At 44.4% G+C, this 26,692-nt stretch overlaps 1 protein-coding gene across 4 annotated transcripts in view; it reads right to left on the reverse strand.

The window, feature by feature from the left end:
* Positions 1 to 6,215: 6,215 nt before the first annotated feature.
* Positions 6,216 to 26,692, reverse strand: part of LOC106608331 (sodium/calcium exchanger 1) — a 181,798-nt gene continuing 161,321 nt past the window's right edge. For all 4 annotated transcript variants that reach the window (XM_014206231.2, XM_014206239.2, XM_014206247.2 and 1 more), the window contains 2 exons: positions 15,788 to 16,063; positions 6,216 to 10,127 (listed from right to left, as the gene is read on the reverse strand). In XM_014206231.2, coding sequence (XP_014061706.1) covers positions 9,751 to 10,127; positions 15,788 to 16,063 — 653 coding nt within the window. In that variant the 3' untranslated portion in view covers positions 6,216 to 9,750. The remainder of the gene's footprint in view (positions 10,128 to 15,787; positions 16,064 to 26,692) is intronic.

A 26,692-nucleotide genomic window follows, 5' to 3' on the forward strand; every position in this document is an offset into this window, starting at 1 on the left:
AACTAAGTTATTGCAGAAGTATTCAGCTCCCTGTGTAATGAACACGAGGGGAGACATAGAGCTGGTTTCAAGCGCAGGGCGCAGCAGGTGTTTCATGTAAAGGACCACAGGAGGAGGCAGGTAGCTGGGTCCAGGGGCAGGCAGAAGGTCATACACAGGGTGAATTAAAGGGCAACAGTACAGGCAGGGAAAAGGCTAGTAACGTAGTCCGGGAGATCAGGTCATAGGTAGATAACAGGAAATACAATAAAGTACAGGCAGGGAATAGGCAAAAACTATCATACATGGAAGGCGCAAATCACAGGAAACCCAGCATTCCAAAAGACGTGTGTCACAAAACAAACAATACCTCACAGTGATGGGAAGCAAAGAACTGAATTAAATAGTGTGTGGTAATGACATACAGGTGTGTGAACAGGGGATTAGAATTCAGGTGATTGGGAACTGTAGAGCGTTCAGGGGATCTAGGTGTTTGAGAGTGTGAGCTGGAAAGTGAGCTGCGTTTAGGGGATCTAGGTGTTTGAGGGTGTGAGTTGGAAGCAGACGTTACACCCTGAGTCAATTCATGCTAGAAACACCATTGGCAGCGATTACAGTGATGAGTCTTCTTGGGTAAGAAGAGCTTTACACACCTGGATTGTGCAATATTATACCTTTATTCTGTTCATAATTCTTCCAGCTCTGTCAACATGTTGGTGCTCATGGCTACACAGCAATTTTCAAATCTTGACATAGATTTTCAAGCAGATTTAAGTAAAAACTGTAACTTGGCCACTCAGGAACATTCACTGTCTTCTTGGTAAGCAACTCCGGTGTAGATTTGGCCTCATGTTGTAGGTTATTACCCCGCTGAAAGGTGAATTCCTCTCCCAGTGTCTGTTGTAAAGTGCTTAGCTCCATCCCATTTCTTTTTATCCAGAAAAACTTCCCAATATTTGCCGATGTCAAGCACACCCATACCATGATGCAACCAACACCATGCTTGAAAATAAGGCAGCAGTTACTCAGTAATGTGTTGTGTTGGATTTGCCCCAAACATAAGGCTTTGAATTTAGGCAAAACATAGTTTTGCAGTATTACTTTAGTGCCTTGTTGCATACAAGATGTATGCTTTGGAATATTTTTTATTCTGTATATTTGTATTACTATTTTTACTCTGTCATTTAAATCATTATTGTGGAGTCACTACAATATTGTTGATCCATCCTCAGTTTTCTCCCATCACAGCCACTGAACTGTTTTACAATCATCCCTGAGCAGTTTCATTCCTGTCCTGCAGCTCAGTTCAGAAGGACGCATGTACTGTATCTTTCATGTGTCTGGGTGGACCTGTTCACCGGACTTGCTACCTTGTCCCGGACCTGCTGTTTTCGACTCTCTCTTTCTACCACACCTGCTGTCTCTAACTCTGAATGATCGGCTATGAAAAGCCAACTGACATTTACTACTGAGGTGCTAACCTGCTGCACCCTCTACAACCACTGTGATTATTATTAGTTACATTTTACATTTTAGTCATTTAGCAGACGCTCTTATCCAGAGCGACTTACAAATTGGTGCATTCACCTATAATATCCAGTGGAACAACCACTTTACAATAGTGCATCTAAATCTTTTAAGGGGGGGATAGAAGGATTACTTTATCCTATCCCAGGTATTCCTTGAAGAGGTGGGGTTTCAGGTGTCGCCGGAAGGTGGTGATTGACTCCGCTGTCCTGGCGTCGTGAGGGAGCTTGTTCCACCATTGGGGTGCCAGAGCAGCGAACAGTTTTGACTGGGCTGAGCGGGAACTGTGCTTCCTCAGAGGTAGGGAGGCGAGCAGGCCAGAGGTGGATGAACGGAGTGCCCTTGTTTGGGTGTAGGGCCTGATCAGAGCCTGAAGGTACGGAGGTGCCGTTCCCTTCACAGCTCCGTAGGCAAGCACCATGGTCTTGTAGCGGATGCGAGCTTCGACTGGAAGCCAGTGGAGAGAGCGGAGGAGCGGGGTGACGTGAGAGAACTTGGGAAGGTTGAACACCAGACGGGCTGCGGCGTTCTGGATGAGTTGTAGGGGTTTAATGGCACAGGCAGGGAGCCCAGCCAACAGCGAGTTGCAGTAATCCAGACGGGAGATGACAAGTGCCTGGATTAGGACCTGCGCCGCTTCCTGTGTGAGGCAGGGTCGTACTCTGCGAATGTTGTAGAGCATGAACCTACAGGATCGGGTCACCGCCTTGATGTTGGTGGAGAACGACAGGGTGTTGTCCAGGGTCACGCCAAGGCTCTTAGCACTCTGGGAGGAGGACACAAGGGAGTTGTCAACCGTGATGGCGAGATCATGGAACGGGCAGTCCTTCCCCGGGAGGAAGAGCAGCTCCGTCTTGCCGAGGTTCAGCTTGAGGTGGTGATCCGTCATCCACACTGATATGTCTGCCAGACATGCAGAGATGCGATTCGCCACCTGGTTGTCAGAAGGGGGAAAGGAGAAGATTAATTGTGTGTCATCTGCATAGCAATGATATGAGAGACCATGTGAGGATATGACAGAGCCAAGTGACTTGGTGTATAGCGAGAATAGGAGTGGGCCAAGAACAGAGCCCTGGGGGACACCAGTGGTGAGAGCACGTGGTGCGGAGACAGATTCTCGCCACGCCACCTGGTAGGAGCGACCTGTCAGGTAGGACGCAATCCAAGCGTGCGCGGTGCCGGAGATGCCCAGCTCGGAGAGGGTGGAGAGGAGGATCTGATGGTTCACGGTATCAAAGGCAGCAGATAGGTCTAGAAGGATGAGAGCAGAGGAGAGAGAGTTAGCTTTAGCAGTGCGGAGAGCCTCCGTGACACAGAGAAGAGCAGTCTCAGTTGAATGCCCAGTCTTGAAACCTGACTGATTAGGATCAAGAAGGTCATTCTGAGAGAGATAGCAAGAGAGCTGGCCAAGCACGGCGCGTTCAAGAGTTTTGGAGAGAAAGGAAAGAAGGGATACTGGCCTGTAGTTGTTGACATCGGAGGGATCGAGTGTAGGTTTTTTCAGAAGGGGTGCAACTCTCGCTCTCTTGAAGACGGAAGGGACGTAGCCAGCGGTCAAGGATGCGTTGATGAGCGAGGTGAGGTAGGGGAGAAGGTCTCCGGAAATGGTCTGGAGAAGAGAGGAGGGGATAGGGTCAAGTGGGCAGGTTGTTGGGCGGCCGGCCGTCACAAGACGCGAGATTTCATCTGGAGAGAGAGGGGAGAAAGAGGTCAAAGCACAGGGTAGGGCAGTGTGAGCAGGACCAGCAGTGTCGTTTGACTTAGCAACGAGGATCGGATGTCGTCAACCTTCTTTTCAAAATGGTTGACGAAGTCATCCGCAGAGAGGGAGGAGGGGGGGGGAGGGGGAGGAGGATTCAGGAGGGAGGAGAAGGTAGCAAAGAGCTTCCTAGGGTTAGAGGCAGATGCTTGGAGTTTAGAGTGGTAGAAAGTGGCTTTAGCAGCAGAGACAGAAGAGGAAAATGTAGAGAGGAGGGAGTGAAAGGATGCCAGGTCCGCAGGGAGGCGAGTTTTCCTCCATTTCCGCTCGGCTGCCCGGAGCCCTGTTCTGTGAGCTCGCAGTGAGTCGTCGAGCCACGGAGCAGGAGGGGAGGACCGAGCCGGCCTGGAGGATAGGGGACAGAGGAAATCAAAGGATGCAGAGAGGGAGGAGAGGAGGGTTGAGGAGGCAGAATCAGGAGATAGGTTGGAGAAGGTTTGAGCAGAGGGAAGAGATGATAGGATGGAAGAGGAGAGAGTAGCGATACAGAGACAGCACAGACAACTATGTAGCTGGCTAACTAACACTAACACTACACTAATCAAGTCGTTGCGTTGTAATGTAATAGTTTCTGCGGTGCTGCTAGTCGGTAGAAGTTGGCTAGCTAACAGTGATGACTAGCTAGCTAGCAGCTAGCAGTGTTGACTACGTTAGGAGGACGAAGATAGCTAGCCTCGATAATTACTCAGTTACTCTAAACTACACAATTATCTTTGATACAAAGACGGCTATGTAGCTAGCTAAGAAGAATTGCTCAGATCAAACAAATCAAGCCGTTGTAATGTAGCGAAGTGGAATATTACCTGTGGAGCGAAGCGTGGTGCGACTCCTCGCTCCAAACCGGAAGTTGACCTTGCTGGTCATCTAATGTTTGAACATCTTGGCCATGTACTGTTATAATCTCCACCCGGCACAGCCAGAAGAGGACTGGCCACCCCTCAGAGCCTGATTCCTCTCTAGGTTTCTTCCTAGGTTCCTGCCTTTCTAGGGAGTTTTTCCTAGCCACCGTGCTTCTACATCGGCATTGCTTGCTGTTTGGGGTTTTAGGCTGGGTTTCTGTATAGCACTTTGTGACATCAGCTGATACAAATGGATTGATTGATTAATAAATAACCCACAGCTGTCACGTCCTGACCAGTAAAGGGGTTATTTGTTATTGTAGTTTGGTCAGGACGTGGCAGGGGGTGTTTGTTTAGAGTGTTTCGGGGTTTGTTGGGCTATGTTCTTATGTAAGAGGGATGTTTGTTTTATGTGTTTTGGGGTTTGTGGTTAATGTTCTATGTCAGTATATTTCTATGTTCGTTCTAGTCTTTCTATTTCTATGTTTAGTTAATGGGGTTGACCTTCAATTGGAAGCAGCTGCTCCTTGTTGCTTCTAATTGAAGGTCCTATTTAAGAGGGGTGTGTTTTCACTGGGATTTTGTGGGTAGTTGTTTCTTGTTTAGCTGTGTGCCTGACAAGACTGTTATCGTCGTTATTTTTGTATACGTGTGTTTTGTTTTTGCTTCTTTCTGCCGAATAAAAGAAGATGAGTATACACATTCCCGCTGCATTTTGGTCAAATCCATACGACAACCGTGACAACAGCATAATTATTAACTTAACCATGCTTAAAGAGATATTCAATGTCTGATTTGATATTGTTACCGATCTACCAAATCACTGCCCTTTTATGAGGCTTTCGAAAGGGTCACTGGTCTTTGTAGTTGAAATTCAATACTTGACTGAGGGACCTTACAGATGTTGTATGTAAGGGGGACAGAGGAAGGGTTTGTCATTAAATCATGTCAACTCCTATTATTTCACAAGGAGTCCATGTAACATATTCTGTGATTTGTTAAGTCAAATGTTACTCCTGAACTTATTTAGGCTTGCCTAAACAAAGAGGCTAAATACTTTTATAATTACTATATTTTAGTTATCCATTATTTATTAATTTTCTTTAGAATTTTTTTCCTACTTTGACGTTACATTAGTATTTTGAGTTCATTGTTGACCACAAATTACAATTCAATCAATTTGAATCCCACTTTTTACCACAATAAAATTTGAATAAATCCAAGGGGCATGAGTACATTTGCAAGGTACTCTATACTTATAGTTGATCACTCACAAGCAGAGTTTCATAAAATGTTTTATCTATGCTTCAATTTAAAAACAAGTGTATTTTGAATGAATATACTAAATTACAGTTAAAGCGTTTGAAATGTTAAGTGTGTGTTTAATGATAGTGAAAATATAGTATACTAAAAAACAATGAATTTAAAGTACACTTTTAATAAGTGTGCTGAAGTGTAATGATATTATTTTTATAGTAAACTTACGATATACTAGAAAAAGACATATTGTATTTGAAGTATATTATTCATTGTTTTGTATAATTAAGTATACGTTCATATACTTGTAATATATTAAAATATACATATTTTTCCACTTGGGAGAGACAAGAGATTGAAAGGGGAGAGAGAGAGAAGATGGAGGGAAGGGGGAGAGAGAGAGGGAGGTGGATAAGGTTCTCTTTCTGCTATAGTAATCAACACTATTCTGGGAGAGGCGGAGTGTGGTGCCCAATTTCACACTCATGTTGATTAACAGTTTCGCTGTTGAGTGGCTCTGTCCCAGACTTCCCAGTAGTGAACTCTCTACCTTTTAAAACACACTTCATCCAGCTGAGGGAAACGTCTCCTAAACACACACACACACAATTTTGAAGATTTCACAACCTGCAATGTGACACAGAGAGCACTTCATTCCAGGTGCTCTTGTGTTTGAAGGCTAGAGCGAAGAATGACAACGTGTGGATGGACACTGGATGAACTACAATTAGGAAGCATAAAGGCGACTCGTTTTTCTGATGCATTTCAACAGTTTTAAGAACACTAAAATGTACACTAACATCACAGCACACTTCGCTCCACATGCAGACCCACAAAACAACTCCACTCAGGGCTCTTTGAAACAGGGTATTCCAAACTTTATTTTCTGTGTTAGAAGTGTACCATGTAGAGTAATCACAGTTAGTGTAGTGTCTTCCTATTCGTTTGTGCAACACAAAGAAAAAACACAGACGACACCAACAAAATAAGACAAATTCGTGATATTCTATCAGTTAGAATCAAACAAAATCAAACAAAAAGACAAAACAAATAGCAAACTAAACCCTGCTAAAGAGAGACAGCAAGGAAAGGACAGATCGAGAGGTTAAGGTTGAGAGAAAGTTAAAGAGGAGAGAGAGAGAGAGCTAAACAGTGAGAAAGTGCGAATGCAAGGAGGGAAAAGAAAGAGAGAAAGTGAAATATATTAGATCCCTGTTAAACGACGGTCCATCTGAGCAGCGGGCGGTGGTGGTGTAAATCAGATGACGCACCTCAGGTACCAACAGACAGACAGAGACACTGAACAGGGACAGAGGCAGATAGGCAGGCACAGTACCAGCCAGCCAGAGAGACAGATGGGTGGTCACATACCAGGTTGACAGACAGACAGATCTGGAGTTGAAGAAGGAATCCACCCCGCATGAAGAACTGACACACTTTTCAGATATCTAAGACAAAACACTGCTCAGCACGGAAGGAAGAGAGAGCGAGAGAGAGCAAAACAAGCATTTAAGCAAACTACTTCTCTAAAAAGGCAATATTTGTCATTCTTGAGTTTAGTGAGGGTTTTAAAATAAATATGTAGAATTCACTAAGATATGTGGAGGTATCAGACCTCTCTCTGGTAACAATGTACAGTATATACACATATTATCTCTTCAATGACAAAATAGCCTTTACACTGTCAAATAATACAACCAGCCATGTCATTATAAGCAAGCATTGTCTTTTGTACAAATACCCATGCAACTCCCTTAAGATACGTAACTCGTTAAGCTCTCACCCTCATTCAACAACAGCAGATATTGCCTTTTTTTTATTTAATGTGCAAGTTACCAAATACATCATTCAACTTAAAATAAAACATTAGGTTATAGTACATTAAAAAAAAAAGTCCAAATCTATACATCATTCAAACCTCCGTCAACATGAACGAATGGGATACTGCTTAGTATATACAGACATGTTATCATTCATGCACAGTGTGAACAAGTAGCACATTAATTAACAATTAACATTCCAAAATATGGACATGGCATGTGGGGAGGGTAGAGGACACAGAGAGATGCTGCACAGTCACAGTGCAGACGCACACTATAGCAACACATGCTGGGCAGGAGAAGTCCTTCTGCTTCACTGCACCAGTACACAATGTATGGCTGTACTTCACATGTTTTTTCTTTCTCCTCCTCCTCTTCTTGTCATTTGTAGTTGGTTAGTTGAGTATTAGGGTTGGAGGAAAGGTCTTTTTTAGTATTTCATTGTCATAGTAACCTTTTCAGATCAGAGAAAGGTCATAATGTATAATCATTTAACAGCAGAGTCATCGTCAGCATATAAGCAATGTCATCCTTCTCATTAGAAACACGGGAACCAGTGCAATGTTTTTCCTTCAATTCGAAACATCAACATCAATCTCCACGAAATGTGAACGTTTTTATCCAAATTTGGAATTAGAAATGTTCTGTTTAGGTAAAGCAATACCAAGGCTTTTAGTACCGCACAGGGATCTTTTTGGTGGTGTTAAGAAATGTCAGTGTGTTAGAAAACACACTCATTTTCTGGCTAAGCTGTTACTGGAGTTTCCATTAGAAATAGTTCCCTTTGGCAAAATAGGATTAAACTCCACTTGGCTTCCATATAAGTACTTTAATCTAGATGGAACCTTCTCAGGGGCTGCAAATTCTGTGGTGAGAAATTACAAGAACAAGACAAAATCTTAATTTTCTAAACCAAACTACTTCTATGATTACTTTTTCTTCATTGTTACGTTACACATCAAGTATAGTGTATTAAACAAACTCAGTAGGAAACTCAGGGTATTCATCAAATAATGTGGACCGTCTTCCTCTTCCACACACTGATTGACCTGCCTGATGTGGCTGAACTGGACGTGTAGTAACAGTCTTGAATGTAAACCCTTATATCTGGAGACTGGCAGTAAGATGGATTAAAAAGATTGCATCATTAAGACAAAAGCCTTTACCTCAGAAAATAGAAAATACTCAGTCGATGTATTTCTCACCAGCTTCACTTTGAACTTCTGTAAAATGTCCCTATAGCTACTGCATTATAGGAACCGTTTAATCTACACTTCTGTCCACCATTACAATTGATGTATTTTATGTTTAAGATATTGTTTATTGAAATATTCCATTTAATTTAAAAAAAATGAAGATGTGCAGCTCAGTGGAGAGAGAAAGAGGGAGAGGGTTTAGTGTTGAGGGTAGGTTTATGATAGGGGCGAGGGGTAAAGGGTTTACGTTTCTGGTTAGGGTTAGTGGTTAAGAATTGACTGTAGAGCCCTTGAGGACTGATAAAAAGACCAGTCCGGTAGGAGCTTAGACACAAAGACAGAGAGAAAGAGCCAATGGTGAGAGGCTGCTGAAAGATGTGTAGCCAATGGATGGAGCTAATGCAGAGGGAGATCCAGTACGGTCTCTCTGCATTCTATTGCAATTTGAATCAAGCATGGTGGTGGTGAAACTCCTATTGACTAAACTGGAAATGCGATCTTGGGATAGTTTTGAAAATGATAATTTAAGTTGACAACGAGTTATCTGATAGTTAAAATGGTAACGCTGGCCATTCAATCACGATACGGCCTTAAAGGTAAAAGTATGCTAAACTCCTTTAACACAACTACATCTACAGCAAGATAAAAGAACAGAGGAAACCTAATCACATGTTCTACTGGGGACCAAACCGAGGGTCAGAAGGTGGTGAGCAGCTCTTGCAGCCAGGCCCTAACTGAGATTTACTAAGACTCACACACAGACAAGAGACTTTCTTCAAAAGTACCTGTTACTCCCCACCCACTATGTTTGCGAACAGCCGTATCTTTTTTTCTTTTGATGTTCATGCATATACATATCAATAATGATGGTATGGGAATTATTGAAGGATTTCACTCAAATGTCTAGTGTTTAGTTTGAAATGAGCGCCAGGCGTCGACGATGCTGTTTCTATAGGGTTGCTGGGTAGTGAGAAGCATAACAAACAGCTACACACACACGCACCGGCACACACGCACGCGCGCACGCACACACGCACACACACACACACACACACACACACACACACACACACACACACACACACACACACACACACACACACACACACACACACACACACACACACACACACACACACACACACACACACACAACTGTCATTCTACAGACTTCAGAGGTGTCTCTGTCCCAGCGTTGACAGGCCGCTCCTGAACAACCAGTCTCATCCCTTAAGCACTAGGGGAGGGATCTTTCACTTCTTAAAAGGGGGAAAGGGTGGGGTGGGTCGGGAGAAAAACATTTTTCACTGCTGCTGTTGCCTCCTTCTTGTCTCCGGTTAGCTCTTCTAGGGCCTTCTTAAGTTTGTAGCTGTTTAGAAGGCCTTGAAGTGGCAGTAGGCCTCCAGTGAGGAGAACAGAATGTAAAGCAGCCACAGGCTGACAAACAGCATGGTGGTCAGTATCTTGGGAGTCCGCGGACCCCCCAGCTCGCCGCCGATCGAAGGTCGCCGCCGGTACATCAGCACTCCCACGCAGATGAACGCAAAGATGGTGAAGAGGGTGACGGAGAAGGCCAGGCTCCCCGGGTCTACCTTGAAGTCGTTGCCCTTGGAGTTGTGGTAGATGGCGGCGATGGACCAGGCCACGCCGATGCCCAGGAACACGTTGACCGCGTTGCTGCCCGTCACATTGCCGATGGATGCATCAGCATACTGGTCCTGGATGGCTGCCACCTTACTGGCAAAGGTGTCTGGAAGAAAGGGAAGAAGAGGATGGAGGGGAGGAGGGTGTTGGGTGTGTGATTCAATAAGGATTGGGAAAAGGTTATTGGATTGGGGGAATTAATGGTGATGGGGTAAGGGGAAGAGGGTGTGGGTAAAGGGTGATAGGCAAAACAAAAAAGCTCAATATTAATTAAAAGTCTAAAGAACACTGAACAGCATTGTTTCATAAGACATAATTCAATGTAATGTCTGCAGACTATAATCAGGGAGCAAAATTGTCACCGTTGCAGTGACAGGAGCTCCGTCTCAGCAGAAGTCTTCTGTCTGGGTCTCTTTCCCCCAGACCCAGATCAATACCTGAGGCAAGCACATAATCTTCTACATAAATGGCCGTCTATGTGTCTGGATTTAAACAGTCTGCTGTAGGAACAACAGCAGCCCAGCAGGAAGACACCATTCAATCTCTGGAGTGGAGCCAGCTGTTTATGCTAAATTGCAGTTACCTTGCCAGGAGAAAGTGCTTTCATAGAAAGTCAAGGAACCCAGTCTAATGTTTGAGATGTCTTTCATTGGCAAGTGACAGAGCACTCTGTTTTATTCCCCTTTCTGTCCCTCGGTCCTTCCTCACTTCCTTTGTGCACCCTTCCCTTTTATTTTCCTGGCGCCCGAGAAAGAGCGAGGGAGGCCAGGTTGAGACAAAGTACTCCTCAGGGTGACTCCATTCACTGAGCTGGCATCAGGCTTTAGCCAGCTGGACATGATACCATGGTCATTGGCCCCGAGTGGCACTATTCACTGGGAATCTAGCTCTGCTGACTTCAACATGGCACAAGACGGGCAGCGACATGGGCATACAAGGGTGGACGTTACTGGACCACAATAGTGAATAAAGTAGCTGTGGTTGATTTAGAACAGATGCTGAGCAATGGCTGGTCTGAGAGCTGTAACGTGTAACTGAGGAAGATCCATCACTTAAAAATAATCCATCTCATGTCCAGTGACTGGATAGTACTCACAGGGACTTGTCCCTTGATCCCATGCCTGCCGACTGGCCACTCGGGCCACTCGGGCCCTCGGGCCGTGCACTGAGCTGGAAAACCACTGGACCAAGACCCAGGAAGAGATACGATTGAAAAACATAGAGTAAATGTATAACCCATTTTTTATGTTACATCATTTTTGTGCATCTCTGAGCAATGTTCTATCATACGATGCAAAACTCGCCGTACCGGCTGTAATGCACATGAAAACATGAAATGACCCTTGGATTCAACAGAACATCGCTCAGAGATGCACAAAAATGTTAGAACATTGAAAATTGGTGAATTGTTATGTTAAGTATTAGAGCTATGTACAGAGTCATGAATCAGCCACCCACACAATAGTTTAACTGTAAGATGCATTTCTGCTACAAGATATTCGTTCATTTATCTCTTTCTGTCTCTATGAATAAAGTGATTGGTTAAATCTTCTTCTGGCTCTTTTATTGTTCAATGACAGTTCTTATTATTTCTTGTGTATTTTTGTTCTACCTTCTTATTTGTAGTATTACATTGTTACTGATTACTGCATTGTTGGGTTTAGAGCTAGCAAGAAAGACATTTTCACTGTACTTGTGCATGTGACATTAAAACTCGCAACGTCTTCAATCTTCTCTCTACAGAGAATGCTCTAGCTAGCTGGATAGTGTGGTGTATTTAGATGTCTGTGGGAGAGAGAGAGAGAGAGAGAGAGAGAGAGAGAGAGAGAGAGAGAGAGAGAGAGAGAGAGAGAGAGAGAGAGAGAGAGCTGCAGTACAGTAGACTGAGCCAGGCGTTGGCAGTGCAGCAGGCTTTGTGCGGCAGACTGGACAAAAGGCTCTCTCTCTCTGATAACAGTGTGGTCGGATCCCCTGAGCAGAATGCAGGGTGAGGACAAAAGCAGGACGGACAGAAAGACACGGGAGAGAGCTGTGGAGTGGCGAAAGGCTGATGCAGAACAGACAGGGGTTGCCTCGTAAATGTCTGCACTGATCATCACACTGTGCAGCTTCACTGAGAATGGAAGGAGGGATGGAGGGGACACTGGGAACGCCGCAGCCTCACAGTTCTTGACAACACAAAACAGAGCATCTATAGAAAGGGACATGCACGCAAGCACACACACAACAGGGTGGGGACTACTGCAGCTACCCTTTGATACGGGAGGGGCATTTGTGTAGCGAGGAGTGTGTATGACTGTCAGACATAGAATTGCACAGTATGTACTGTCAGATGAAACAGAGGGATTGTTTGTCCCTGCATGGTGTGTGTGTGTGTGCGTGCTCGTGCGCGTGTGTGGGCTGTGTGCTCGTGTGTGCGCATTTTCCAACCTCAGGCAGTGGTTTCCAGCACTGCCACACACACACACACGCACTGCAGTCCAATTGGCGGCTGTGATTGTGTAAGGATAGCGAGCGGTGTGTGTGGGCAGAGAGAGCATCTCTGTGTGACTGTGTTGTCCTTCTTCTTGCTCCTCTCTATCCTACACCATATATTCAATCTCCTCTGCCCTATCAAGACCGAATACAGAAAAACCTGGCTCCTCTCTACCTCCAAGGTAATGGCTTTTCTAAAGCAGATAGAAGAAGGCATAAGCTCCTGAGACTGTTTTACACCTCCCAGTTCCATCTCTATGATAAGAGCTTGCCTGCTAATCACTTCCTAACTGTGACATCACACAGTCACAGTGGAGACTGTTATCTTTGACAAACCCTACAATCACCAGCCATTTAACTGCCTACTACACATCTGCTGCTCCCTCCGGCCCTATTAACATGCAGCAGCAGCCGCTAATGGCTATATCGGTTACTATGGCAATTAGGCCTCCATGGCTTTGTCCGTCGCTGCTCTCCCTTCCTGGCAAGGCCAGGAGGAAGTGATGGGGTTGACGTCACTTCCTGTGTGCTGGGAGTGTTCTCACATGACTTGATGCTTCCACACTCCTGCTATCCAATCATGGTTCTAGTGAGTCAGGAAGGACAGTAGTAAGTTTCTCTTTTCTCTGTGTTAGGAATGACTGTGACAGTGCACCCCGTAAACTATCCACACCTCCATTATGGATGTCATGCTCATGGCTACACATGGCGTCTTGGATTGATCTCCCATTCTATCAGCCATTGGCTGTTTGCATAGTAAGGCACTATAGAGGAGTCGTCCATAGCACTAGAAACAACGACATGTACAATAGGTTTGTGGCAATAGCAAGACACATTTAAGTCTCTCTACCTGCACTAATAAAAAACAGGGAGAGAATTTCACTAAATACTCAGTCGTTTTCCATCACACCTTCAAAGTGTATCAACCTATCACAGCAAGCGCATGAAGCAGAAAACGTCAACACAGAGGTGGCGGTGATCATTGGCCAGAGAGAGAGGGACGTCACAACAGCTGGACCTATATTTAGACCTGCAGCTTTCTGAGGAAATTCTCAAATATTCAGATGTGTGTGTGTGTGTGTGAGCCTGGGAGGGCAGTGTGCCAGCAGTATGCCTGAGAAGGGTTGTTCAACACTCTCTCTGCAGTCTTATTAATCAACCTTACATTAGCCATGCCCCATGTAGGATGGTAAACACCTGAGAGATTAATGTACCTTTAGGTGTTCTGTATATACAGTACAAGGGCCACTTCTGTATTGCATGACTAAATGCAGAGATTTACATATTCTCCTCAGTGTGCTCTTTATCATCCTCCATTTATTTTGAAACACACACACGCACACTTAGACACACACACACACACACACACCATCTGACCTCCCTCTATGTTACTTTTATATGGGCTGCTGATGTTCTTCTCTGGCTCACTAACCATGACAAACGAGGCTCATTGAGACGTGTGGCTGTGGCGTGCCATTGTATTGACTATAATTACAGTGGGGCGAGAGGTGTGGTGTGAGGGCTCCAGCAGGGTCCATTTACACAGCAGCACAGCAGCACAGCAGCACAGCGCTACGGCGGCTAATGCTAGCTTAACCCCCTCGGTTATTGTTATCGCTCCTGTGTAATGCATCATATTCTAAAGGGCAGGACACTGCACAACACCTGATCCCCATGAAAAATGACTCAATACTAATGAACATGGGTGGCGAAGCAGTGCAGCGGTGTGTGTCTGTGTGAGCCTGGGGAGGCAGGGAGGCAGGTAGGCAGGTAGGCAGGGAGGCAGGTAGGCAGGGAGGGTAGGCAGAGAGGCAGGGAGGCAGGTAGGCAGGGAGGCAGGTAGGCAAGGAGGCAGGTAGGCAGGTAGGCAGAGAGGCAGGGAGGCAGGGAGGCAGGTAGGCAGAGAGGGCAGGGAGGCAGGTAGGCAGGTAGGCAGGGAGGCAGGTAGGCAGGGAGGCAGGGAGGCAGGTAGGCAGGGAGGCAGAGAGGCAGGGAGGCAGGTAGGCAGGGAGGCAGGGAGGCAGGTAGGCAGAGAGGCAGGGAGGCGGGTAGGCAGAGAGGCAGGGAGGCAGGTAGGCAGAGAGGCAGGGAGGCAGGGAGACAGGATTCAAATTAGGAAGCCACTATAAACGTGTGTACTCTGTTGGAAAGTTACCCATGCACACACAACATGCCTTGTGCAAACAAACAGAATGACAGACACAAAGAATATCGACTCCTTGTGCTGTTTCTTTACACGTCTTTGTCCTTGTGAAATGGGGTTTAAAGTATTAGTGAAGTGAGGGGAACAGTGTTTCAGGAGTAATGTCTATAAGTGTCAGAGCGGTGAGTCCTGAGTGAGTTACAGTGGCTGGCTGGTCAGAAGGTCTGTGAAGCAGCTCAGTGTACAATACATGAACCGAGAGGTAATTATCTAATTAGCTAAGCACTGTATCAGTCCCAGTTGAAAGCTATTAAGCTGTGTGTGTGTGTGTGTGTGTGTGTGTGTGTGTGTGTGTGTGTGTGTGTGTGTGTGTGTGTGTGTGTGTGTGTGTGCGTGCGTGCGTGCGTGCGTGCGTGCGTGCGTGTGTGTGTGTTTGGCTCCACATCTGAGTCACTGCCCATCTTCTGGACTGACCCACGCCTGACATCTCTCCTACTAGCAATTACTCTGTTTCAACCTTTTCCATTCCACACACTTACGGTTGTGCACTAATATTCATCATAGGAGTGTGAGGTTTATGCCATGGTAGCTGTGAGGGGTTGAACTGATGTCCCATGTGTATTTATTTAGGCTCTTGTTCAACCCGCTCACTTGTATACGGTGATGTTAAGCTGCTCAGGAACAGAGCATCGGCCACTGACTAACATGTCATGTATACATGTAAACAGTATTTAGCTGGGGTGTAAGCAGTGTAAATAAATCGTGGGAGTAAATGGAGGAGGTAAACACTGGACACTGGGAGTGTTCGGAGCGATTAAGGGCTCGATTCAATCCGTATCGCGGAAGTTCAGCGCTATAGCGCAATTGAAATGTAAAGGTCATTTCAGACTGAGCCGACATACACAGCGTTTACCGTGAATGTAGTTTCTGCCAACGTGAGAACATCGCCTTTACATTTCAATCACGCTGTAGTGATGAATTTACGCGATACGGATTGAATCATGCCCTAATTCTAGAGGACTTTTGTAGGAAAAGCCACAATCATTACATAGTAGTACATCTATATGCTACTGTAAAAGGTGTGCTACTGTCAACATTACAAAGCAAGTACATCTAACACAAACACCAGGGTTAGTTTATAATATTACCTGGCACGGAGGTCCCCAGGGCCACGAACACCACGGCGGTGACTGAGTCCTTGAGGCCCACGGTGCAGCCGAAGTGGGAGGCCAGGTCCCCGATGAAGGCTGTGAGCAGGCCGATCATGCAGATGGACACCACGAAGCAGGCCCAGCCGTTCCAGTAGTCTGTCGGGGGCACGAACGCAAACAGAACCTTCCAGAAGACGGTGAGGAAGTGCATGACGTAGTCGAAGCAGGACGGCAGCTTCTCCTCGCCGCACTCTTCATCCTCGTCATCCTCACCTGGCCGAGAGAAAGAGAGAGGAGAGGGGGATGAGGAGAACGAGAGAGGAGAGGGAGATGAGGAGAAAGAGAGGAGAGGGGGATGAGGAGAAAGATCATGATGTTAAGGGATCTGAAAGGGTGCGATTGTTTACTTGATGTATTGAGACGAATGATATTCCTCAAACGTTTACTGAACACCAGACTATATTTTGTGAAATAAGTGACCCAAAGTGATGATTTGGGATGATGATGCTTTGCTGCTCTTAACATTGGAGCTAATTTGTCAGAGTGTAATGGTAGCCTGAGGCCTCGGACTGGAGTCAATCCTCTCTAACAGGTACACATCATCTTTGTATGTGTGTGTGTATAAACACGGACACACATCTTTCTAGACATACAATATTAATCTGGTATTTGGCCATCATAATGATTGCATCATTAATGGCCTGAACCACAATCTCAAGGGACCAAAAGAGCCATTTGAACATGTTCACATTGTGATGCACTGTAAAAAGGCAGACAAATTGCACAATGCCTTTTATCTGAGAAATGTCAAAAGATATTTTCCGTCTCGTTTTTAACAAGGCAAATTCAAGACACAGAAAAGTCTAACACACACACACACACACACACACACACACACACACACACACACACACACACACACACACACACACACACACACACACACACACACACACACACACACACACAAAATCCAATATGGCAATATGGTGTTAAGTGCCTTTCTCCCACTCTCTCCACCTCTCTGGTCATTTATGTCTCAACCCCTCTGCAAACTATTACAAACTACAAAGGGAAGCATAGCCACGAGCTGTGCCCAGTGACACAAACCTACCAGATGAGCTAAATTACTTCTATGCTTGCTTCGAGTCAAGTAACACTGAAACGTGCATGAGAGCACCAGCTGTTCCGGACGACTGCGTGATCACGCTCTCCATAGCTGACGTGAGTAAGACCTTTAAACAGCAATGTTTTTGAAACAGCTGAAATGTATAGACATTTTCCTAATATTTCAGACTTGTTTTATCGAGTTTTTACCTGAAATTGCAGTAACAGCCTGTTACATTCTGAAATTGTCACAGTAGATGCCGGCTGCACTGAGCCACATAAAACGATGGAAGCTCATCCCCACCACCAAAAACATGTCAAATGCAGATCATACAAATAGGACGTTTTTTAATTTGTAACATTGTGTGGTGATTTCAGAGGTGACACCACAGGTTCCAGAGTGGAGGGGGGAAATAGTTTTTCTGGGGCCTTTTTCTTGATCTGGTAGTAGGCTAACCAAACCAATTTGTTGTAAAAAAAAAAGGTTTTATGTGGGCTATGATGGGACCAGATTATTTTTAAAATTAGGGCATATGATTTTATTTTTACTCTGTAATAAAAAAATATACTCATACAGTATGTCATCACTATTGTGTTGATTGATTTATTCCAGTCAATCATTTTGGATTAAAAAGACCTAGGTAGCCTAGCCACCTGAAGTTAGACTATAAACCAAATTTGATCACATTGACATTTTCTCAGAACACAAATAAATGGGCCTATTTTAGGCTACATTGTTTAGACTATAAAAGCATGAAGTTACATCTCCCCTGGCCAGGCCCAGATGGGATCAGAGCGCATAGCAGACTCTAGGCTACCTGCAGCTGTGGTTGTTATCAGGAGGCTACAGTTGATCAGACTGAAGCACAGACTAATCGTGCACGTTGACAAGTCATGAGGCATTGTCACACCTTGATCTGTTTCACCTGTCTGTGTGATTGTCTCCACCACCCTCCAGGTGTCGCCCATCTTCCCCATTATCCCCTGTGTATTTAGACCTGTGTTCTCTGTTTGTCTGTTGCCAGTTCATCTTGTTTGTCAAGTCAACCAGCGTTTGTTTCTCAGCTCCTGCTTTTCCCAGTCTCTCTTTTTCTCACCCTCCTGGTTTTGACCCTTGCCTGTCCTGACTCTGAGCACGCCTGCCTGACCATGCTGCCTGACCCTGACTGCCGACCTGTACCTTTGCCCCACCTCTGGATTATTGACCTCTACCTACCTGGACCCTGAGCCTGCCTGCCGTCCGGTACCTTTGCTCCACCTCTGGTTTACTGACCCCTGCCTGCCTTGACCTGTCTACTGCCTGCCCCTGTTGGATTATTAAACCATTGTTAATTTGATGTGGTCTGCATCTGGGTCTTACCTTCATACCTGATAGACATTTAATGTAAATGGACATCCATATAGAACATCTCGTTGAAATGAGCTTATACCACATGTAATGATATGCATTATATGGATAAAAGAAGCCTGGTTTGTTGTAATGTAAGGTAGGCCTATTGTACTTTTATATTTGTATGAGAGTACTAATCGTTAAATTTTGTTAGGCTAACGTTACTTATTGAAGACATGTTAGCAACTCTGTGCTTTTGTTTTGAAGCTAAAATGTAACGAGTCTAGCCTTCAGACGAGAAAATAAACCCTTTAGTTGTCTGCACATGCTTGTGACTTGTTGCATTATTCAAGAGTGTAATATGGTTTGGTTGCCTTATTCAATAGTGTAATACACTATATATACAAAGGTATTTGGAAACCTTTTCAAATTTGTGGATTCGGCTATTTCAGCCACACCCGCTGCTGACAGGTGTATAAAATCTAGCACACAGCCATGAAACCTACATAGACAAACATTGGCAGTAGAATGGCCTTATTGAAGTTCTCAGTAACTTTCAACGTGGCACTGTCATAGGATGTCTCAAGAAACACTCTTTTCACACCACTTCGATATGACCGGAAGTTACTTTTCCTTATGTCACGTTCTGACCAGTAAAGGGGTTATTTGTTATTGTAGTTTGGTCAGGATGTGGCAGGGGGGTATTTGTTTTATGTGGTTCGGGGTTTGATAGTATATGTGTTTATGTAGAGGGGTGTTTGGTTAGAGTATTTTGGGGGTTTTTGGGTTATGTTCTATATTTCGTATTTCTATGCTCTGTCTATGTTGTGTATTTCTTTGTTGGCCTGGTATGGCTCTCAATCAGGAACAGCTGTACATCGTTGTTGCTGATTGAGAGTCATACTTAGCTAGCCTGTTTTCACCTGTCCCTTTGTGGGAAGTTGTTGTTGCATAGCAGTGTGTTTAGCCTGCAATCCTGTTCGTTCGATCGTTTTCTTGTTTTGTTTGTTCAGTGTTAAATAAAGTCACTATGAGCACTCAACCCGCTGCGCCTTGGTCCACTACGTACGACAACCGTTACAGAACTTCCCACCACAAATGGACCAAGCAGCGGGGTAAGGAGCAACAGAAGAATTATGTGGACTATACGGAAACTTGGACATGGGAGGAGATCCTGGATGGGGCTGGACCATGGCACCAGGCTGGGGAATATCGTCGCCCACCGGAGGAGATAGAGGCAGCCAAGGCGGAGCGACGCCGGTATGAGGCTCTATACACACGGTTGGCATTTAAGCCTGAGAGGCAGCCCCAAGAAATGTTTTGGGGGGGCACACGGGTAGTTTGGCTGGGCCAGGATTAAGCCCCAAGCCAACTCCCCGTGCTTATCGGAGGCAGCCTGTTACTGTTCAGGTCCCGTGCTATGGGGTGATGCGCACGGCATCGAGGCCGAGCATTCACAGGCCGGTGTGCGCGGTGCCAGCGCCCCGCATTTGCCAGGGGGAAGCGGGCATCCAGCCAGTAAGGGTGGTGCCAGTACTGCGCTCAAGACCGCCAGTCGCCTTCACGGCCCAGTGTATCCTGTTCCCCCCCCCCCTCGCACTAGCCCTGAGGTGCATGTATCCAGTCTGGCGTCTCCTAAGCCAGCACCACGCACCAGGCCTCCAGTGAGTCAGCCCAGTCCAACTCGTTCTGTTCCTGCTCCTCGCACTAGCCCTGAGGTGCGTGTATCCAGTCTGGCACAGACCTCAGGACGGCAGCCACCCTCCCTTTAGTTTGGGGGGTTTATTTTTGTGTTTATTTTTGTGTGAGGTGCGTCCGGGGTCTGCACCTTGGGGGGGGTACTGTCACGTTCTGACCAGTAAAGGGGTTATTTGTTATTGTAGCTTGGTCAGGACGTGGCAGGGGGGTATTTGTTTTATGTGGTTCGGGGTTTGTTAGTATATGTGTTTATGTAGAGAGGTGTTTGGTTAGAGTATTTTGTGTTTTTTTGGGTTATGTTCTATATTTCGTATTTCTATGCTCTGTCTATGTTGTGTATTTCTTTGTTGGCCTGGTATGGCTCTCAATCAGGAACAGCTGAACATCGTTGTTGCTGATTGAGAGTCATACTTAGCTGGCCTATTTTCACCTGTCCCTTTGTGGGAAGTTGTTGCATAGCTGTGTGTTTAGCCTGCAATCCTGTTCGTTCGATTGTTTTGTTTGTTCAGTGTTAAATAAAGTCACTATGAGCACTCAACCCACTGCGCCTTGGTCCACTACGTACGACGACCGTTACACCTTAGCAGGTTAGGAGAATGAATGTAGCAGTTTAGGATAATTAAGTTAAGGTTAGGAAAATAGTTAGGGTTAGAGAAAATGCTCTCCTAACCTGCTACGAAAATCACTTCCAGTCGTAGCTGCATCAAAGTGGCGTGAAAAGAGTATATCCCGTTATGTCTCCACGAGACGCCATCTTAACCGACTTCCTTGGCTTCACATGCGCTATTGAGTCTTCACATAGGAATGAATGGTGTCACGTGATTTTTAGATGGTTTTTCCCATTCATATACAGCCAATGATCTGCCTGCCTGCCGTCTCCTCTCCCTTGGGCTAGTAATGGCGGTAATCTACTGTGAAGAACCATGTGTTAACAGGCTGAGAGGCTTGTGTTAACAGGGTGATGGGCAACCCTCACAGTGGAGCAGCCCCAGATGAGGGCCCTTACTGAGATTGTGGGCTCGTTTCAGTGGCAAGGCTGAAGCTACCAACTGCAGACAAAAGTTGAGGAGTAAAGTTGTGGGAGGTGCACCACTGATGTGGTTTTCCAACAGCAAGGCTCAGTGCAACATGGTAGTGTTGCCATCATTTATACAAGTTTTTCTTGTCGAAATAAACATGTCTGCAACCAGCATATCACACACTCACAAACTGTAAACATACTGTATGTGTGTGTACATTGTACTATGAATTGGTGAGAAAGCCTCAAATATCACATTCATTTGTACATATCCACTGTATACATGAATCACGGCAAAGTTTGTTCCTGTTTCAGTCATGTCTTTGGTCACGTTCGCGTGGGTCAAACAAAACCACCCTAATGATTGGTTGACAACAGAGACTCCCACAATGCAGGCGCTGGCTGCAGGATGACGTTGATAAAGACAAACTGCAGTCAGAACTTCATGACCTTTGATCACCGCAAGTTGGACAATTGTTATCTGCGTAATGCAGCACACTTCAGAAGGCAGTGACCAACGTAATGCAGCACACTTCAGAAGGCAGTGACCAACGTAATGCAGCACACTTCAGAAGGCAGTGACCAACGTAATGCAGCACACTTCAGAAGGCAGTGACCAACGTAATGCAGCACACTTCAGAAGGCAGTGACCAACGTAATACAGCACACTTCAAAAGGCAGTGACCAACGATGGTCAACGACTTGACAAAAGTAATCCGCTCTAACACACTCTGTGTTATTTGTGCAGTGCTCAGAGTAGACTTATAAATACAAACTATCTCCCGATGCCATATAAATACAAACCATCTCCCTAGCCGTATAAATACAAACCATCTCCCGATGCCATATAAATACAAACTATCTCCCGATGCCATATAAATACAAACTATCTCCCGATGCCATATAAATACAAACTATCTCCCTAGCCGTATAAATACAAACCATCTCCCTAGCCATATAAATACAAACCATCTCCCTAGCCATATAAATACAAACTATATCCCTAGCCATATAAATACAAACTATCTCCCTAGCCATATAAATACAACCCATCTCCCTAGCCATATAAATACAAACCATCTCCCTAGCCATATAAATACAAACTATCTCCCTAGCCATATAAATACAAACCATCTCCCTAGCCATATAAATACAAACTATCTCCCTAGCCATATAAATACAAACCATCTCCCTAGCCATATAAATACAAACCATCTCCCTAGCCATATAAATACAAACCATCTCCCTAGCCATATAAATACAAACCATCTCCCGATGCCATATAAATACAAACCATCTCCCTAGCCATATAAATACAAACCATCTCCCTAGCCATATAAATACAAACTATCTCCCTAGCCATATAAATACAAACCATCTCCCTAGCCATATAAATACAAACTATCTCCCTAGCCATATAAATACAAACCATCTCCCTAGCCATATAAATACAAACTATATCCCTAGCCGTATAAATACAAACTATCTCCCTAGCCATATAAATACAAACCATCTCCCTAGCCATATAAATACAAACTATCTCCCTAGCCATATAAATACAAACTATATCCCTAGCCGTATAAATACAAACTATATCCCTAGCCATATAAATACAAACTATCTCCCTAGCCATATAAATACAAACCATCTTCCTAGCCATATAAATACAAACTATCTCCCTAGCCATATAAATACAAACCATCTCCCTAGCCATATAAATACAAACCATCTCCCTAGCCATATAAATACAAACTATATCCCTAGCCATATAAATACAACCCATCTCACTAGCCATATAAATAGAAACCATCTCCCTAGCCATATAAATAAAAACCATCTCCCTAGCCATATAAATACAAACTATCTCCCTAGCCATATAAATACAAACTATATCCCTAGCCATATAAATACAAACTATATCCCTAGCCATATAAATACAAACCATCTCCCTAGCCATATAAATAAAAACCATCTCCCTAGCCATATAAATACAAACTATCTCCCTAGCCATATAAATACAAACTATATCCCTAGCCGTATAAATACAAACTATCTCCCTAGCCATATAAATACAAACCATCTCCCTAGCCATATAAATACAAACCATCTCCCTAGCCATATAAATACAAACCATCTCCCTAGCCATATAAATACAAACCATCTCCCGATGCCATATAAATACAAACCATCTCCCTAGCCATATAAATACAAACTATCTCCCTAGCCATATAAATACAAACCATCTCCCTAGCCGTATAAATACAAACCATCTCCCTAGCCATATAAATACAACCCATCTCCCTAGCCATATAAATACAAACCATCTCCCTAGCCATATAAATACAAACCATCTCCCTAGCCATATAAATACAAACCATCTCCCTAGCCGTATAAATACAAACCATCTCCCTAGCCATATAAATACAAACCATCTCTCTAGCCGTATAAATACAAACCATCTCCCTAGCCGTATAAATACAACCCATCTCCCTAGCCATATAAATACAAACTATCTCCCTAGCCATATAAATACAAACCATCTCCCGAGAAAGCTAGAGAAGTGCCTGTTGAAAAATGTGCATTAGGATGATAAAGAAGGCACTCATCCAGTGTAGGCGAGGAATGCTTTACATAATTCGTGTCAGGGTTTATCTGAGAACCCAAAGCTATGGCCTCAAATAGCCTGCCCTGTGAACAACTGGGACATGAAGTGACTCACTCTTAGTTCCTGTATGTATCTCCTACTGTAAGGAGTTCCACTCATCATCATCAATCATTAAGTTAAACATAGGGGGTGAAAATACTCACTACATACATGGACCTGAGAGAAGCGAGAGAGAGATTTACTGCCACCTGCAGTTATGGAATGTTTCCTCACAAGTATAATTCATTGGCTGATATATCCTGGTGACCTGGATGAAATGATGTGATCCTTCCTTAAGTCCCACCCAGTTGACTACTTCAAAATGGTCAAAGTCCTCAATGGCGCTGCCCATGCCAAAACAGGATTTTGGGCACTAAATGTAGAGAGTTGGCCTCTCTCTCTCTCTCTCTCTCTCTCTCTCCCCCTCATTCTCTTTTCTCTCTAAATGTTTTCTCTCTCTTTCTCCCTCATCTCTGTAATGGAGCTCAGTTACCCTGTCCTTAATTATACAGGCACGCACATACAAACACACACGCCACATACAGAGAGGAGTGTGGAGGAGGTGGTGACATCAGAGCCAGTCTCATGACCTGCTCCTAATCTTTACCCCTGACACCTCCTCTCATCTGTCCTTTATACATCATCTCCCCTTCCCACTCCTCTCATCTGTTTATCCATCACTCCTTTACACCTCCTCTCATCTGTCCTTTATACATCATCTCCCCTTCCCACTCCTCTCATCTGTTTATCCATCACTCCTTTACACCTCCTCTCATCTGTCCTTTATACATCATCTCCCCTTCCCACTCCTCTCATCTGTTTATCCATCACTCCTTTACACCTCCTCTCATCTGTCCTTTATACATCATCTCCCCTTCCCACTCCTCTCATCTGTTTATCCATCACTCCTTTACGCCTCCTCTCATCTGTCCTTTATACATCATCTCCCCTTCCCACTCCTCTCATCTGTTTATCCATCACTCCTTTACACCTCCTCTCATTAGTCCACCTACCACTCCTTCAACCCCCTGACCTCTCCTCTCTACTTTCCTCCCTTATCATTTTGTTTAATCTGTCTATCGACCATTCATTTCGATCTATGCTCTCTACAATCAACCCCTCCCCTCTCCTTCCTCTCTCTACATCAGTTCCTTTCCTCCTTCCCTCCTGGTTTCTTACCGCTCATACTGTATTAATCAGACGTTCCTTCCCATGGAGAGGTAGAGAGGAGGAAGTAGGAGGGAAAAAAAGAGATTGCAGTAGGAAGGAGAGAGAGAGAGAGGCTATTCTAGAAGGAATATTCAGTAGGGAAGTGACTGGAGTAATAAAGTAAGCCAACAGAGGGACATTACTTTATAGCCTGAGCGAGCTCTGAGGCTCACATCCCTGCCTGTGGTTACTCATCATTAAACACACAGTTATGAGAGAGAGGTTGAGAGAGATAAATGTACTCTGTGTTCTACTGCAGATATAATACACAAGTATATACATATGTGCAGCACAGTGTGTGCCAGTTTTACGCACATACACACTAAGAGAGAGAGAGAGAGAGAGAGAGAGAGAGAGAGAGTATAGCATACAGAAAAAAGAGAGAAAAAATGAATGGTGGTTACGCCCTTTCAAAACTCCCACTTTACAGTCTTGTCACACACCCATCCACTTAATGCATCAGTAAACAGGCTGGCTTTATCGCCATTAGCCACAGCCACCTTAACCCCTGCCTCTACACAACCAGCTAGCGCCTGCTGATATGTCTAAAGGCTTTTAACGGATGATTAATGGTGCTTAAGTGTTCGTTTTTAGATGATTTCAGGGTCAACATGTACATTCATTAAATCATTTGAAATGCTGTTGAAATGCTTCTTCTGTCCCAGGAAATCTCACACACATAAAGGTTAACATTAACATGCACATCATATACTTTCGCTACAGTATGGATTTCGTATGGATTTCTGATTCGGACTAACATATTCCCTGATATAGTTAAACTGTATCCATTGGAATAATTCTCGAGTTGAGCCGTGGCTGTCGCTAATAGACTGATTCTCTCTATCTATCTTGAATTTCCTCACAGGAGAAGGATAATAAACCATTCTATTCCTTTGACTAAATCAGAGCTTTCTGTTTGGACTAAGTGTTCAACTCCAGACTAACAATATCCAAGATAATGTTTGGCCCAGGCTGCCATATGTCTGTCTCAGCAGGTAGCTGTGCTCTGAGTCCCCTAGGTCTGTAACTTGCCAATTAAACTGACCCCTGTGTGGCACGGGTCAACAAGGGTCAGATAAGGTCGGGCAATGTCCTCTGTATCGCCACATACTGTAGTAGGGAGTTTGTGTGTGTTTAGGTAGTGTGAATAATGAACACTGCTGTGATGATCATACCTGCTGCACACACAGCATACCCTACAGGAAAGATACACATTCACACAAATTACTAGTGCTGAGCGATTAACCGACATTTCATTTTTTGCGGGTTATTAAACAACTAATTGACCGACGTCAGTTAAATTATTTGAATTCCATTTATTTATTTTTTGTGAGCCCAAAGCAATGTTTCTCCAGAGAGAAATAAAATAATTCAAGAGAGAAATCAGGGCAAGAACTACGCTGGGCTGAAGGGAGTTGTAGTTTTCATTATGCAAATATTACACTTCATAGTAATTTCACATTTTTCTATTGATGTCTACCCACTGTGGACCTGACAGAGACAATGGAATATTTTTTGAATGTTCACTATTTTTGTCTTTGAAATTTCTATTAAAAAGCTCTAAAATCATTGTAATGTCATTATTTCATAATGCATTTAACGAAAAAAAATTAAATATTGATGAAACCAAAAACCATGATTATATAATTTTTTTATAATCGAACCAAAAGTCACCAATCGCTCAGCAATATAAACTACACGCATGAACTCAAACACACATTACAGTCGCCAACACACACTGTGATGCACAGACAGAAGTAAAACCATGAATAGGGAAAAAGAGAGAGAAAGAGAGTGAGAGAAAGAGATGCTGTAGAAAGAGGAAGAGAGAGTGAGCCTCTGGCCAATGTCCAATGTGTCTGCAGGTGATGGCAGGTTGTAGGTGACAGTGAGAGG

The sequence above is a fragment of the Salmo salar genome, chromosome ssa01 (genome assembly GCF_905237065.1).
Source record: "Salmo salar chromosome ssa01, Ssal_v3.1, whole genome shotgun sequence".
In the NCBI taxonomy this organism is placed as follows: Eukaryota; Metazoa; Chordata; class Actinopteri; order Salmoniformes; family Salmonidae; genus Salmo; species Salmo salar.